This window comes from Delphinapterus leucas, chromosome 1 (assembly GCF_059928025.1).
Source record: "Delphinapterus leucas isolate spDelLeu-1000000601 "Yukka" chromosome 1, BTC_Dleu_Yukka2, whole genome shotgun sequence".
Classification (NCBI taxonomy): domain Eukaryota; kingdom Metazoa; phylum Chordata; class Mammalia; order Artiodactyla; family Monodontidae; genus Delphinapterus; species Delphinapterus leucas.
Genome location: NC_143129.1, coordinates 41,979,622 through 41,997,943, shown reverse-complemented (window position 1 = coordinate 41,997,943; position 18,322 = coordinate 41,979,622). Strand labels below are relative to the sequence as shown.

At 37.7% G+C, this 18,322-nt stretch overlaps 1 protein-coding gene across 1 annotated transcript; it reads right to left on the bottom strand.

Moving 5' to 3' along the window:
* Positions 1 to 5,988: 5,988 nt before the first annotated feature.
* Positions 5,989 to 11,649, bottom strand: LOC111184736 (apolipoprotein R-like). Its single transcript, XM_022593543.3, is given in 5 exon segments — positions 5,989 to 6,012; positions 6,015 to 6,143; positions 6,735 to 6,910; positions 8,028 to 8,198; positions 11,458 to 11,649. Coding segments are annotated over 5 exon segments (585 nt in total). The 5' UTR covers positions 11,543 to 11,649.
* Between the last annotated feature and the right edge of the window lie 6,673 nt (positions 11,650 to 18,322).

Genomic DNA, 18,322 nt, shown 5'->3' with positions numbered 1-18,322 from the left:
AATATTTGCCTTTCTCTGTCTGACTTATTTCACTTAGTATGATATTCTTTAGGTCCATCCACGTTGATGCAAATGGCAACATTTCATCCATTTTTATGGCTGAGTAATATTCCATTGTGTGTGTGTGTGTGTGTGTGTGTGTGTGTGTGTGTATATATATATATATATATATATATATATATACCACATCTTCTTTAACCAATCATCTGTTGATGGGCATTTGGGTTGTTTCCATGTCTTGGCTATTGTAAATAGTACTACTATGAACTTTGGGTTTCATGTATCTTTTTGAATTAGATTTTTCATCCTAAAGACCTAATTTTAACTTAATAACCTTTCAAAAGATCGTATCTCCAAATACAGTTACATTCTGAAGTACTAGAGTACCACAGATTTGAACATATGAGTTTGAGGAGGACAAAATTCAGCTCAACTCAGTAGCTTTTTTTTGAGATATAATTGACATACCACAAAATTTATCATTTTAAAGTCTACAATTCATAAAGTTGTGCAACCACTATCACTATCTAATTCCAGAACATTTTCTACACCCCAAAAAGAAACCCCCTACCCTTTAGCAGTTACTCTGCATTCCCTCTCTCCCCTATCCCCTGGCAAATACTAGTTTACTTTTTGTCTCTATAGAGTTGACATTTCATATAAATTAAATTATACAAAATGTAGTTTTTTGTGTCTGGCTTCTTTTCCTTAGCATATTGTTGTCAAGGTTCATCCACACTGTAGCATGTGTCAGTACTTCATTCCTCTTTATGGCTGAATAGTATGCCATTTATGGATAGACCACATTTTGCTTATCCATTCATCAGTTGAGTTGTTTTCACTTTGGGGTTATTATGAATAATGTTGCTATGCACATTCATGTGCATGTGTTTGTAGGAAGATATGCTTTCAATTCTCTTGCATATATGGTTGAAAATTAACTGCTGGATCACATAGGGACTCTAGCTTTTTGAGAAACTGTCAAACTTTTTCCAAACAACTACAGCACTTTACATTCCTACCAACAATGTATGAGTGTTCCAATTTCTCCACATCTTCCCAACATTTGCTATTTTCTACTAAAAAAATTACAGTAATCTCAGTGGGTGGGAAGCAGTATGCCACTGCAGTTCTGATTTGCGTTTCTCTGAGACTAATGATGCTGAGTATCTTTTCATGTGCCTACTGGCAACTTGTACACCTTCTTTGGAGAACTTAATGATATCTTTAAATAAACAGAAATGTTTGTTTTAATATTAGGCAGTTTATAAATTTTTTCATAATGCCTTTTATGTTGTGTATAAGGTTATCTTCCTACTTCAAGATCATGAAGATATACTTTTACATGTGTTATTTATTTATTTTTTTACTTTTCACATGTAGATCTATAATCCACTTTGGATTTCTTTTTGGTAAATGTAAGGTGAGGGTCAAGATACAATATTTCCATGTAGCTCTACGACTAACGTAGGAAATATTCATTGAAAAGACATCACTTCCCACCACACTGAAGAGTCAAATTTTGCACAATTAAGGTAACTATACTACTGTAAATATAAATTTTATAAACATATATGTATGTATATTTTTTTTCTGGATATAGTCAGCTTGATTCTATTTGCACCAACACCCACTGTCTTAATTAATACACCTTTATAATCCATCTTTCTTGAAGTCTTTAATAATATTAGTTCTCCAGCTTTGTTCTGTTTCAAGATTATCTTGGCTATTCTTGGCCCTTTTCATGGCCCTGGGGTCTCGTGATAAACCCAGAAAATGAACAGATCACTTGTTTTTGTACTTGGCACCATAGAAAAAATTCCATTCAGCAGAGAGCTTTAAAGATTGATCTTTTGTACTAAATCTTAGCTCATGGAATTCAAACATCCTTTTATGAAATGGTTTTTGAACACTTACTGTGAACAAAGCCCACAAATGAAATGGTAAGTACAGTATATGACAGAGGTTAGTTCTACCTTCAGTGGGTAGTGGTCAGAGATACTCAATAGAATCAAAGGGCTATAAATGATGCAATATAAAAATAATAGTATGTTGATAGAGGTTGACAGGTGGAAAGGACAGTGAAGTTGAACATAAACTTAGAAGCACACATTTCTTCATTTTACATAGTAGTACATATAAGTGTTAGAAACTCAAGAGAAAAGACTAAGTTCGATAAATCAGTAAGGAAGGGATTACAGAAATCTTCTCAGAAGGCACTGAGCATCTCCTAAGAAAAGACCGATAGATACATGTCCCATTTAAAAATAAAACAAACATACAAATAGTTAAACCTTCTTGCCCACCATGCTACAAAGAAGTTCACCAGTAGAGAAGCCTCACTCAACATGCAGAGATATGAATCAATATTTAAGGGTCCCACTCTTTTGTATGAATAGAGAGAAAGGAATGTCCCCCAAACTCCACCTATAATTAGTATTTTCAGAGACAGAAAAAATGATATTGAATCTATGATGAAAGAACAGAATAATACATTAAAAGAACATGTAGAGAACAAGAGCAAGTTACTGGAAATTAAAATGTGATAGATTTTAGTCTTCAATAAAAATCTTAAAATACAAAGTCAGGAAAATCTTCCCAAAAGTAGGCTGCAAAAAACAAGATATGGGAAGTAGGACAGAAAAAAAAAAGGTTAAAACAATATTTTACTAAAGGGAGTTCTGAGGTGGGTGAGGTGGAGGGATAAGACAAAAATAAAATGAAAACAGAAAATAACAGAAAAAAATTTTAAAAATTTTCCCTGACCTAAAGGTTATGTGTTTACAGGTCAAAAATTCCCAACAAGTACCCAAGTTAATGTATGAAAAACATCTTACAGCAAGGCCACAGGGATAAAGAGAAGATACTAATATCTCCCAGAGAGAGAGAGAGAAGATAAAAATCAACAACACTGTAACAAGAACTGGAATACCGTGGATTCTTCCATAGCAGAAATGGAAGGCACATGGCAGTGGGAAAATGCCTTCAAAATTCTGAGAACACAAACTTCTACATGCAAACAATCTATCAATTAACTATGAGGGTAGGAAAAAAAAGTTAAACATGTAAGGACTCAAAAATTTACTTCCCAGGCACCTTCTGAAGGATCTGTTCCAACAAAAATGAGGAAATACACCAGAACAAAGACTTGGAATCAAAGTAATAAAGAGAACAGCAAAGAGAAGACCTAAGATTTAAAAGTAAACCATTTATTTCAGAATCACTGAGAAGAGAGCCTGGGAAGAAAATATCCAGGAGTGAGGGTGGAGAAGTATGTGGAATTAAAACAGCATCTGACATGTCTGAGCATTAGGAACTAGATTGCTAGACTATGACAGATCTTTTGGAGCACGTAGCAAGAATCAGCAATAGAAACATAGAAAACTAAACAAAAAACAAGATAAATTATTAATGCCTTAAAAATTAAAGAGCTGAAAAGCAATATATTCACAGATCACTGTTAAGCTTACCTTGGCTTAGCAAAGATCAAGATTTGCTTAATCAGTCAATACATAATGTTTAAAAATAACAAACATAAGTATAATAAGAATATTATTTGGAAATATGTAGATAAACATCATAACACAGAGCTAAAGGAGTTGAAAATGGTTATTTTGGGGGAAAGAGACCAAAGGGTGGAATTGAGTGGATCAGAATCTTAGGGTTTTCATTAAAAGGTTTTTTTTTGGATTATTTGACTTTTTAATTATTTGCTTGTAATACTTTAATAAAATATTAAATTATTAAAAATAAAGTTGCATAAATAATAGAGGTTTAAGTACATTATTTAAAGCCCTAAAGATAAGTAATCACTAAAAATATATAAAATTAAATGAGACTGACCAATGGAGAGAGAGAAGAGAGGGAAAGTCGATGCTAGATTGATCAATTTTGTAGCAGGAAATCAAAATATATGTTTAGAGATAAAAAGTCATGTGATATGAGTTCATATCACATAAGGCAGAAGAGGGAAGAATCTCTTATTTTTTATAAATCCGTTTGTAAGGTTTGAATTCTTGTTTTCCTGCACATATATTACTTCAATAATTATAATTATGTGTAATTAATTTAGAATTAACACATGAAAGATTGTGGCATAATTCACATCAGTGTGGAAAGGTCTCCACACTGCCCTGGATGGAGACTTGCAGGGGAGGAAATATGAGACTCAGGTTTCAGAGATGCCTCTGAATCTTCTCTACAACTTGGCGCCCAGACCTGGAATGGATAGTCCTTTGTTTATCTGAGTACATTCATGGATTTTTGGATATGAAATCCCTGAAACTAGGGAAAGACAGATTGCTAAAATGCTTTCCCTAATAAAGTAAAAAGAAATGGGTTTCCGAGGCAGTGATAGCAAGAACAGATGAAGTGTGATAAGGAGTGATTTGAGAAGGGAAAGCATCAGACCAGAAAATTCGGGAGGCTGGCAGGGTCATGCTGAGAAAGTCAGCTAGAAGAGGTTCCTGGTGGCAGGGAAAGGCAATGGTCTTTTAAGATCACAGTTATGTAACATTCGATGTGAAAGTCCAGTCTTGTGCAGCCAGCCAGACATCCCTCTGTTAACTCAAGAGCATTAGTAAAAGTCTGCTATGCAACTTTCTTATGTGACTGCTATTTTGAAGAAATCAAAGAAAAGAGGTGATGTTCTCTATAATTGATCAAGATGCAGTGGAGAACCAGAGGCCAGCCTTAGTAGCTAAGTAAGCATGAGTGAGAATGACATTTGGGGAGGCAAAAAAATGGAAGAAGAGGTGACCATAAGAAATTATAAGGCTCCCCAGAATATCCAGAGATATAAGAATAACACGTGTGGGATAAGCATTGAAAGCTCTACCCAGGCCCTCAGACCTCTTTACCATTTCTGTGCTCTACTCTCAGGCTTCTGTGTACTCTGGTTTCTTAGGGTTATACTTCCACTCTTTTGGGAGGACTCCCCTCAGGCTGCTAGTCAGATTTGTAGTCACACAGAAAGAGCTGGATGCCCTGGGGGCTCATGTGCCCACAGGGTGTCCCTTCACCAATAACTGACTGGTACAGCAGAACGAAAGCCCAGTTCCTTTACCTGGAATTGGGACAAAATGTACACAAACTTATAGTCCAGGGTTCCCTTCTGGGTCAAGGTTAAGCCACCCTCCTTCGACTTTGCCTGGTCACCCTACTACGTGCCTTCCCTGTCCCATCCTGCTTACCCTACTCCTTTTCCCATTTCTCCTTTGAGAACTTGGAGAAGTTCCTTAATAAATTACTTTCACACAAATTCTCTTCTCAGGGTCTGCTTCTGGAGAATCTGTCCTAAAAGAGACACTAAAGCTATTTTAGTTGAAGTATTAAAGAAAAGAGTGATCACACTGGATGGGAAGACTTGGACATGCTCAAGAAGAATACTTGGGTTTCACACAGGCTTTCAAAGGCATCCCAAGCTGGTTATTATTGGATGGAGTGTATGTCAAGCAAAACCAAATATACCTTAAATATAAAGAGGAACTGAGAAGTTGTTCCAGAGAAAATATTGGTAATCAATAGAAAGAGAAAGGAAAAGACGGAGGAAGATGTGATATTTGACCTGGGCACTGAAGGGTGAGTAGGAAGTGAAGATGTAGTGTAAATACATCTCAGACAAGGCTCCAGTATGAAAATAGAAAAGAAGCATTAATTAGAGAAGCATCCGGAAGTGATTGGTATAGGGCCCTAATTCCTCATTCCAAGGGAATCAAAGTGAAAACAAAGACACAGCATTTTTGATAGATGATGATTTATTTCTGCCATTCTACCAAATCTAAGGAAGCAGGAGCTTAAAATGAGATAGGATATAAACCACCAAGAGTTCCACATTAGCAGTGGCGTCAAAAATTTCAAAGATTCTTCTAACACAGGTATTTTTTCAGTAAATAATAGCACTTAAGGACCAGTAGAGTTGCTAATAAGGGAAATGTACCTAATTCTCTGTTTTTAAGGGGAAGAGAGGGGAAATAGATGTACTGATTTTTAACTGGTGCTCCACTTCAAGTCTGTAGCTCCAATCTTTCAATCTCCAGAGACAGTTTATACACCTCCAGGGCCATTTTTACATCCTCTGGACTTGGAAGACACTGCATGAGTTTCCTGCCTGCGAGTACTTGCTCACAGCCCGAGAGAACTTCCTAAAGGAGATAAAAGGATGGTTTGAGAGGCTTCTCTCCAAACTGGGAAGGTATAAGATTACTTCAGGATGCCTATTGATGACAATGAAATTGGAGTATCAAGACCCTCCTTAGGACTGATGCAAGAAATCAGAAGATACTTTGTGCATCTCAGCAAAGTATTTGCCCTAAGATCGAGACCAGCATTGCTCTAAGGCAGCAATGAAACTAAGCAGAGAAGGAACAGCACTGCAGAAGATACCCAGGGAACTTCTTCAGGGTCAGCTGAAGGGATGGATCTGATGTCTATGCAAAAGCATAGCACTTACTGTAATAGAAAATGTAGAGCTGGGAGCCAGGTTGCCTGTATCTATGGAACCCTCCTATCTAGGGGCTTGGTCTTTCTTGCTATAAAATAAGAGAATTAGAACTTGCTTTAAGAGCTCAACATGTGCTTTGAGAGTAAAAGTGCTGATTCTGAAATTGATTTAAACAACTCAGAAATGAGTCCCAATAAAAGTCAGATCTCATCAGTGTTGGCTGGAACAGTGCTCTGGAGCAGGTTACAATTTTTACAATGTGATAGAATACCCCGGAGTGTCTGCCACTTACCCACTCACACTTGGGCACTTCTGGGTACCAGGTTCTGTTCTCTGAGCAGCTGATACTCGGAGAGCCGACCACACTATAGCCAGAGTCACAATGGACAGTGACAGTTTCAGACTCAACATACTGATTCTTGTCCAGAGACACAGTTCCATCTTTTATCTCTGGTTTCAGACACATAGCTGTAATGGAAACACGATTTTGATCATTTTGTGATTCTCAGAATAAGATCTTACAATAGGAAAGAATACTGGGGGGTGAGAAACACTGATAATAAATTTTGCCTGCAGTCTGAGAGTTGTTCTTTAACTACATTTATTGTATTATTATAACAATAAAATTAATAACAACAATATTAATGTTAATGTATAGCTGTCACCAACATAAGACACTATTATTGTCTACACTTTGCTGGAGAGAAAAATTAGGTAAAGACAATTTATGTGACTTGTCTATGGTTGCGTAGCTTTTAGGTGACATGATTATGATATAAACCTAGGTATTGTGGTCTAAAATCTGAGTTTTAAAAACTACTGTATGTCAAAACCTGACTCTTTTCAGCATCTTAAGTATGTAATTTCTATTCTTATGCCCTTAGTATCTTCCTGTATTAAATGGAGACAATGGTGGGAAATTAGACACTCGAGTTGCTGTTAGCCGTGTGGTAAGAAAAAAAAAAAAATTGCACACCTAATCTTGGTCTCATATCAGGTCAGCTTCTCTATGAGGAGGTGATGACATGCACCAGGTACTAATGGAGATATCAGATACTTCAAGGAGGTTTGGGATTTTTCCATGAGTCCTCATTCTAACTTTCACAGGAATTCACTAAAATTTTGCTGAATCCTCACTATTCTCTTAAATTAAAAATTATTATCTCTAACTCTTGAATATTGATAAAGGTAGCACTGTAAAGCAGTGTAAAAACTACTGTCCATTTAATGTGGTGCTGGGTTCATTGACTACTCATTGGAGAAAAACAAATTTTGACCACTACTTTACACTATAAACCCATAGGAATTCCAAGTGGGCTGGGGATATCAATGTGAAAGGTAAAGCACAAAGCTCTGGAAGATAACATAGAATATTTTTGAGACAAATATTTTTTAATACCGCACATATTTTTTAAACAGCACAGTACCACATCCAAGTATTAAATACAGGAAATGAATAAATATATAAATACATACATACATACAAATTTCTAAGTGCTGCCTCTCGCTGGGGGGAAACCACACTGTCAGAACTTGCATGGCAGTCCTACCATCTTAGCAAGGGCCATCAGTAAAGTGGAGTTACCTTTACACTGAGGAACTAGAGATGACCAATGTGAATTTCTGCAGGTGATTTTTTCTTCTCCAACCAGAACATATCCTTCATCACATTTATACTGCACCACAGTAGTAAAGGAAAAAATTGGACTCACATCTTCATAGGATCCATGGGCAATGCTAGGAAACATGTCGCAGTCTTGAATGGCAAAAGAGAAGGGTAGAAGAGAATGAGCTAGAGTTTAATTAACTATTCAGAGTGATGGACTCTTCCCATTTTATAGAACAAAGTCATTAAATTATACTGCTGAGGTATGTTTCATTTACTTAAAATCACTAGGAATGATTTATTGAGTTCTTAACCACTTGCTAGACACTGTGTTAGTCATCATATATATGTTATACCATTTAATCCTCATGCTAACTCTCTGAGGCCGTATGAGCATCAGACTCACATTAGAGAAAAGGAAACACAACTTTACAAGGTCATAGCTAGTAAGTACCAGTAACATGAATCAAATTAAGGATTCAACTCAGGTTTGTGTTAGTACAAAAGTCCACTGTCACTTTCTGGAATTCTGCTCTCGGTACTGATCATTGGACTTTCACTTTCTACGGCATCAATGGATGCTTAAAGGCCATAAAATGAAAGTTTGGGCTGGAGAGCAATACTCTCCTGTGACTTGCAAAGTCTAGCAATGCTCCATATTTGATTAAGCAAGTAGCTCAGAAACCAGTTAGAAAACTCTTACCTCCCTCACTTAAAGACAATGTCAGGAATTTAAGACAGGTCAGAAATTTAAATTATTTTAAGAATAATACTTGGGGAAGTATTTTTATAAAGCTTTCGATATCCTGTGAACACCACCTGCAGTCCCAGGTGAGGCTAATGTGTGAGAGAATTTATGCTTCACATTGAGAGAAGGACCCTCAGAAGATCACTAAGAAAACCTAATGTGGCTCCTTTCAGGCTGGGGGGACATTAGTCACAGCAAACTAGTGTCTAGCTCCTGTCTGAGAAATCTAAAAGGCAAAGGATGGGCTGTCTAGTAACAGGCACTCTAAGGCTCTAAGGTGAGACTGAAGAACAGATTTCTGTTGCTTTGAGGTTGGCCTGGACTCCTGACATTATCAGAAGCAAGGCTGAGTTAGCACTTCCAGTAGATTAGAAATGGGCTGCATGAGAAAGACAGTCATGGTGGAATTGTCCTCAGGCCAGTCCAAAAGGGTCTCCTGAGGTGGGAGGAAGCCCTCTGTAAAAACAAAATAACTCTAGAAGTCACCAGATGATACCTAGGAGATAGGAAATAGGAAATGAACAACCAGGATCAGAGGTGGATCCCTGGATCAGCCAGACTCTGAACTGTAAATTGCGCTTAGAAGATCCTCAGTGATGATGAAGGACCAATTAAAAAAGAAAAAAAAAAACTCACAAGAGAGGATAAGCTTTAAATACCCATGAGGCCAAGAGCCAGCTCAGGTTCTTGTTTCCCTTACCTGTGCTCCTCCCAAAACTTCAACTCTGGAGGGTTCAGAAAGCATAGTAACGGTAACTCCAAGTAAGTTCTGTTTTAGTTGTGAGGAAAAGAAATTCATCTGTGTATAAATCAACAGCTTCCATACAGCCTTTCTTAAACCTCAGATTAAGCACCTCCATAAAAATATAAAAATGGCTCTGAGTTTTTATAAGTAAGTACATATATACAGTTCTGTACTAGGTTTTTCTTGCAGTGTACTTTAAAACATAAGATTTAACCATACAAATAGTTCTACCACAACACTAGTCACACTTGTGCCAGAGGATTAGAACAGGAAATTAGTTCTGTAGGAGAAGGTGGTGACAGAACTGGGCACCAGAGTATCCAGGGAAGGCATCCAGGAATAAGTTGGAGATACCTTGAAGGACGGATAGAAGGTAAGTAGTTGACAAGATGTGAGAGGCAGATGGATATTGAGGCAATGGCGAAGTCTCTGGCCTCAGAAGGTCATTACTGTGAGAGAGGGGAGGCAGAATCAGAAAGGGAGTTTTACATCAGAGTTGGCAGACATTAAATGCCATTTCAAAGAGTCGGGGTCATGGGTAATGGGAAGATTTGAGGGAACAGAAGAGAAAGAGAAAGGGAAACAGAAACATGAAAAAATAATTGAAAGACTTGTTGACAAATTTGATAAGGCTTTCCTCTACTACCTCAGTCTCTAGAAGAGGGGAACTTAGAGATAAAGTTGGAGGACTGAAAACCCCCAAGCATAAAGTTCTTTATCCTGTACTGATACTATAACCGAAATTAATACTGTCCCTCAATAATGTTCATGCATCTGATATGAAAAAATCATCTTTCAAATATAGATATTCCTCAATTAACCCATGCTTTCCCCCTTACCAGTCTCAGTGAGGAAGAAAACATGGCTTCCACATTTCTAAATCAGTAAGCTAGCTCACATAAGAGCATTCAGCCATTATTTTCAGCTCGGAATATTCCCTCTAAGCTATCCCAAATCTCCCATTTTTATGCCATGACAGCTGTTTCAGGGAACAAATTCATAAATATTTTAAATTTATTATGAAAATTAATTCTCCTAGATAAAATGTTAGCTAACAAAAGAATAAAACATCACTTTGCTTAGAGGACATTTCCATCTAAATTCTGTAAAAATAAATTAATTTTCATAGTGACAGGTCTTCAGTTCTGGTAAGTTCTCTCAAATGCTTTGGCTTCTCATTCATTGCTAAAAATTTTCTTACATTTCAATAACCATGCCTTACTTTTATATAATGGTTTAGAATTCATGAAGCACTCTATATTTTTACTCTAGAAAATTTACTCCGTATTTGTAATAACAGAAAATATTTTTGTTTATGGATGGAATTTTTAAAAATTAAGCAATAACTAAGATTGTAGATGGTATAATTAACCTATTTGGAAAGTAATCTGTCTTAAGCATTTTAGAGCATTTAAATTCAAGAAATTGTTTTAAAAATTAAAGATTATTCCTTGCTAAAGCAGCCTCACAAGAATTTTTGCATTTCAACACTTTGTTATTCTAGACACTATAAAATCCTCTATCTGAATTGGAACAACTTCTTTTATACTTAAATTTTATTTCTTATTAATATAGTTCATTGCACTCTCTCAAAAAGATTATGATATACCATCATTTCACTGAACTTGTTTTGTTTTTCTTTTTGTTTTTTTACCTCTTTATTGGAGTATAATTGCTTTACAATGGTGTGTTAGTTTCTGCTTTATAACAAAGTGAATCAGCTATACATATACATAATCCCCATATCTCCTCCCTCTTGCGTCTCCCTCCCACCCTCCCTATCCCATCCCTCTAGGTGGTCACAAAGCACCGAGCTGATCTCCCTGCATTTCACTGTATTTGATTAATTCTTAATTGGGTATTTTTCTACATATGTTAGAGAAAATACCCCCTTTTCCCATAACCTCTGTACTCACCACACAAGCAGGAAGGGCACAGCAATAGCACCAAGACCCCAAAAAGATGCAGTGCTGGGAAAATGCAAGACAAATTGGTGGCCATGGCACAGTCTCAGAGGGGCCACAGTGGCACTCAGCTGTTCTCAGACACCTTGGATCAAGATGAGGAAAAGTAAGCAACAGTTGAAATGGTGTCTAAGCAAAGAAAAGCAGCCTTGGCAAAGCCCAGCTATGTGCCAGTAAAGGGGAGGGATTGGGGGAGTGACTAGAAGGCCAGGTGCTTGGCATAGCTCTGACAGGGACAAGCTCAGAAGGCCCCTTCTTGGGCAGAAGCATCTGGAGGCCTCAGGAATTCTGTATGTATTTACTATTGTAACCCCAAGACTTTCTTGCAGTTCAGATACAGAACATGATGAATTCCTTTCTGGATTTATATACATGATGTTCTCTGAGTAAACAAGAACACATGGTGCAAGGACTTCAGCTCATGATGCACAGTGTCTAATGCACAGTTGTCTCCTCAGGAGGTAGAAGCCATAGCATGAGGGGAGATAAGACGTCTGAGAAGCAGTCCCTGTCCAGGGAGTGGTGTCTTTAATCAGGGGTATGAATTGCTCACAGATAAATAGGTTTTTTAAAAGTCTAGAAAATTATGTTTCTCCCTAGATAGCCCGCAGTCTAGCCAGAACAGAGTAAAATGTCTCTCAGTGTGAAAATACTAAAGATCTTGCCCAAACAATAATTGTTCTCACAATACTTCAGTAGGAACTTCTTTTCCCTATTTCCTGGGTCTTCTAATGCACATAAAAAAGCAAATAATTCACTATAGGAATATATTCTAGTGTAGGAACTATTTTAGCCTGTGTTTGTAGCACAGAAAAAGCATGCACTGAAAGTTAAGTTGTTGGGGATGATGAGTTAAGAAGAAAGGAAGATTTATTATGACTCTCAGAATATCTGAATGATGCTGGATTTGAGTGAAGCCCCAAATTTTGTCTCTAAGCACTAAAAGACAAGTGGATGGAAGGCACATGTGTTATTTTTCATGGATTATTAACCCCCAAGACTAAGATTTCTCTTAACCATCTGGGACTGCCTGTCTATTCATCCAGATCATTTCCTAAATTTTGTCTCCTTTAGTGGGCCAGAAGAAACTACTAACGTGGATTCTATACTTTGCCCACCAACTGTGGATTACTGTTCCTAGAGGAGATGAAGATAGTTGGCTAAACAAAAGAGAAGACTAAGTTCAGAGAACTGTCCTAATGAACTTCACTGCTCAGCTGACCTGGAGTGACTCTACATATCAATAATAGCCAAAATGCTTACTTCTCAAAAATAAATGAGAAGAATTACCAAATATAGCTGAGTGAACATCTTTGGCATACTAAAGAAAACAAAATTAAATTTCAACTTCCTAGATAGAAAGAAAAAATAAATAAACCTACTAAATGGCTGCTGCCTTTAGAAAGAGGAGCCACAATAAAGCAATTTAAATGATTAACCAGAAAGTTTTGCTGAGCTGCTTTTAATCTTTAAACACATCACATACCAGAACTTTACCTAAGTTATCATAACTGATCCTCAGAAAAACCTGTGACCTGGTTCTTACCTTCCTCTTTGCATAGATGAGGAAACAGGTTCAAATAGATTAAGTAAACTGCCCCCAAACATTTCAGATAATGAGCAGCTAAGCCAAATTCTGAACCCAAGACTGCTTATAAATTCAAGATTTTTTCTTTATACCAAAATAATTTCCACTTACTGGCCAATAATGGTTTTCCTTCAGAACACTGAACCAACCATTTGGGAGTAAATCAGCATTGTTGGCCTTTACTCAATAGTAGTCTCACCCTCCAGTTGCTGCTGGTGCTGCAGTTAATGGCTTGGACCTGTGACCTCCTCCAGGGAATGTGCTGGGATGGCAAGAAACACCCCATCCTGATGTACCTAGGAAGTTATACCCTGTCCCCCAGGAGCAACGAATGCCGACTGATATTGGAATACAAAAGCTATGACTCCTTGCCTCAAGGCTGGACAATGCTGTGGTGCAATCTACACTCTAGAGCCACCATGGATCAGGTGATTCTCCACTTAACCTGAGAACAGTCCTTGATCAGCTCCTTTCTCTCCGTATCCTGCTGCTTTATTCCCCTAGAGTTGTTTTTTCTTTTTGTTTTTGCTGAAGATCACGGCATCAAAAATTCACATGCATCTGAATGCCTTCTGAAGAAGCTGACTGAAGACAGTTTGTACCACTAATGCATCTAGGAAGCAAACTCTAAGAATGGGATCCTAGAATTGGATCATTCTTCAGCCAACTGACCATCAAGACTCCATCTCTGGTGATTCATGAAATATTGATAGTCCTGGCTTGCTGTGTCCTTGCAACGAAAAACATTTTTACCTGGTAAACTCTCATGGCATGTAGATGGAAGGAGATGCATTGGCTGTGCAATATCTCTGACACTTGAGAAGTGTAATAAAAATAGCAATTATTAGGATTTTGCAAGGGACAGTTGAGTACCATTGATGCAGGCCCAGTACCCCTTGCCTGAAAATGAGAGCTCAACACAATCAATCACAATTCAAATCCAAGTGTGAAAGCTACTAGTTACTATTTAAAGAAACCGTTATCTCAGGTAGCTGGGAGGCTAATCATGCTAAGGACCAGGTTCAGGGTATAATCATAAAGGAATACTAGAACCTCAATAAAAGGTGAATTCTTAACCCTGGCAAGCCTCCTACTCAGACTCAGGGCCCTTTTGGAAGGAATGGTGCCTTTAGATTTTCAATGAGGATATCTGGGTAGATGCACTACAGAACCATGAACACCAGATTCCCCTAAACCCAAAGAGCCTATATAATTGGCCCAGTATCCCTTGTTATAAGATAGTGTCCCTGTTGCTTGAAGACTATGCAGAGGAATCAAATGTGGCAGATATCTTATAAGGCCATAATTGCCCTCCTCAAGATTTACCCCCCCACCTCCCCTCCAGGCATCAGACCAATAGCTGGAATCAAATCTCAGCATGAACTGACTAAAGGCATGCCACGCCTGCTGAGGGAAGAGAGAAATCATATGCAGGATCTATGGGACCTAGTTAGCATGAGTTTGGAGATAGGAGAGCATGCCTAGGAGGGGATCCCAAAGCGGTATAAGGGAGAGTTTGTCAGGATAGGGGATATTCTCCCTTAACACAAGATTTAACACCCTGGCAAGTGCCCTGAATGTCAGTTCTTACATGTTTCTGGATGATTTGGGAAGGTTAGTAAAAATGATGGTCAATATTAAATGTGTAGAGATGTCAGAACGGCCATGACAGGCTAAGTAGGAAGTGATCAAAGGCTCAGAGAAGTAGACGTGTTAGAATGATCTAATTTATAAAACCAGAAGACCAACCTGCTATCTTCTTCATGGGAGCCCTGAGGACAATAAGCAATGTACTAGTGACAAGGACCAAAATTATACAGTAACTTAGTTGTGGCTGGCCCTCTGAAGGCTGCATCTTATGGTAGGAGATGCTGTTATCAAACATGGCTGTTTAGCAGCACTGGGGAATATAGAATCCCAGGATAGCAGGGCTAAGTGGAAGAACTTAACCTTCAAAAGCAGGTTAGGTGAAAAATACTGGAGGGCTAGAACCAGGGAGATGCAAGAGATGTGCCTAGGATGCAAAATTAAATAAGAACTTATTCTCAGGTTGTGGAAACGCTGACCCTGAAAATGAGAGCCTCCTTAAGAGTGAGGCATGTAGGGCAGTAAGGTTGGAATGCAGCCAAGGGAAGAGGATATCCTGACCTGTAGAATCTGTGAAGAGGGTTAATAGATACGATGTTCCTTAGGGTAAGGATCAGCCAACATGGGAATTTCTTGATATATAATTAAAAGAGGTCAAAAATGAATGATACAAAGACCAAGGTCAGCTACTTCCATTGAATGTCATGATCTTTTACTCAGTTACTTTCCACCCTCCCCGCTTGGTAATTTTCTCACCAGTTCTCAGACTGAAAGTGAGGACAGATTCCTATGAGGAAGGACTGTGCAACACCATGGCAAGTATATATATTGTATACTTCTCCAGTCCTTGCCCCAAAGGAATCTTCAGTAATTTACTTAAGTCATTGTGCACTAGAATCTTTAGAGACTTGTTGGATCTGAACTATCTCTGGTACCTGGGAACATAAAGTGTCACCATGACCCCATTAAAATAGATGCTACAGGAGCCAGGCAATAAAAGGATTCCTAGTTCATGTCAATCTCACAGTGATCTATTGGGTTTTTGGACCCACCTGGTGGTCATTTCTATGGTCCTCAAGTGTATAGCAGTTCATAGGACCCTCACATTAGTACTCTGATCTTTGGAATGAAAGCTATCAAGGTAAGGAAACCTACGTTTTTAAAAAAAACTATAAATATTATCATTTACTGCTAAAACAATGAATGCTTTTCCCTTAAGATTAGAAGTTGAGGCAAGGATATTGACTCTCATCAGTCCTATTCAGCAAAATATTGGAGGACCTAGCTAGTGCAATAAGGAAAGAAAAATGAATAAAAACATACAGTTTGGGGTTTCCCTGGTGGTGCAGTGTTTGAGAGTCTGCCTGACGATGCAGGGGACACGGGTTCATGTCCCGGTCCAGGAAGATCCCACATGCCACGGAGCGGCTGGGCCCGTGAGCCATGGCCGCTGAGCCTGTGCATCCAGAGCCTGTGCTCCGCAACTGGAGAGGCCACAAGAGTGAGAGGCCCACGTACCGCAAAAAAAAAAAAAAAAGGAAAGAAATCATAAACATCAGATCAGAAATAAATGAAAAAGAAATGAAGGAAATGATAGCAAAGATAAATAAAACTAAAAGCTGGTTCTTTGAGAAGATAAATAAAATTGATAAACCATTACCAGACTCATCAAGAAAAAAAAAAGGAGAAGATTCAAATCAACAGAATTAGAAATGAAAAAGGAGAAGTAACTGACACCACAGAAATACAAAGTATCATGAGAGATTACTACAAGTAACTACATAGCAATAAAATGGACAACCTGGAGGAAATGGACAAATTCTTAGAAAAGTACAACCTTCTGAGACTGAATGAGGAAGAAAGAGAAAATATAAACAATCACAAGCACTGAAATTGAAACTGTGATTTAAAATCTTCCAACAAACAAAAGCCTAGGACCAGATGTCTTCACAGGCAAATTCTATCAAACATTTAGAGAAGAGCTAACATCTATCCTTCTCAAACTCTTCCAAAATATAGCAGAGGGAGGAACACTCCCAAACTCATTCTATGAGGCCACCATCACCCTGATACCAAAACCAGACAAAGATGTCACAAGAAAAAACTACAGGCCAATATCACTAATGAAAATAGATGCAAAAATCCTCAACCAAATACTAGCAAAGAGAATCCAACAGCACATTAAAAGGATCATAAACCATGATCAAGTGGAGTTTATCCCAGGAATGCAAGGATTCTTCAATATACACAAATCAATCAATGTGATACACCATATTAACAAACTGAAGAAGAAAAACCATTTGATCATCTCAGTAGATGCAGAAAAAGCTTTCAACAAATTTCAACACCGATTTATGATAAAAACTCTCCAGAAAGTAGGCATAGACAGAAGTTATGTCAACATAATAAAGGCCATATATGACAAACCCACAGCCAACATCGTTCTCAATAGTGAAAAACTGAAACCATTTCCACTAAGATCAGGAACAAGACAAGGTAGCCCACTCTCACCACTATTAGTCAACATAATTTTGGAAGTTTTAGCCACAGCAATCAGAGATGAAAAAGAAATAAAAGGAATCCAAATCAGAAAAGAAGTAAAACAGTCACTGTTTGCAGATGAAATGATACTATACATAGAGAATCCTAAAGATACTACCAGAAAACTGCTGGAGCTAATCAATGAATTTGGTAACATAGCAGGATACAAAATTAATGCACAGAAATCTCTGGCATTCCTATACAATAATGATGAAAAATCTGAAAGAGAAATTAAGGAAACACTCTTATTTACCATTGCAACAAAAAGAATAAAATACCTAAGAATAAACCTACCTAAGGAGACAAAAGACCTATATGCAGAAAATTATAAGACACTGATGAAAGGAATTAAAGATGATACAAACAGCTGGAGAGATATACCATGTTCTTGGATTAGAAGAATCAACTTTGTGAAAATGACTATACTACCCAAAGCAATCTACAGGTTCAATGCAATCCTTATCAAACTACCAATGGCATTTTTCACAGAACTAGAAAAAAAAATTCACAATTTGTATGGAAACACAAAAGACCCTGAATAGCCAAAGCAATCTTGAGAAAGAAAAATGGAGCTGGAGGAATCAGGCTCCCAGACTTCAGACTAAACTACAAAGCTACAGTAATCAAGACAGTATGGTACTGGCACAAAAACAGAAATATAGATCAATGGAACAGGATAGAAAGCCCAGAGATAAACCCACGCACATACGGTCACCTTATCTTTGATAAAGGAGGCAAGAATATACAATGGAGAAAAGACAGCCTCTTCAATAAGTGGTGCTGGGAAAACTGGACAGCTACATGTAAAAGAATGAAATTAGAACACTCCCTAACACCATACACGAAAATAAACTCAAAATGGATTAAACCTAAATGTAAGGCCAGACACTATAAAACTCTTAGAGGAAAACATAGGCAGAATACTCTATGACATAAATCACAGCAAGATCCTTTTTGACCCACCTCCTAGAGAAATGGAAATAAAAACGAAAATAAACAAATGGGACCTAATGAAACTTAAAAGCTTTTGCACAGCAAAGGAAGCCATGAACAAGACCAAAAGACAACCCTCAGAATGGGAGAAAATATTTGCAAATGAAG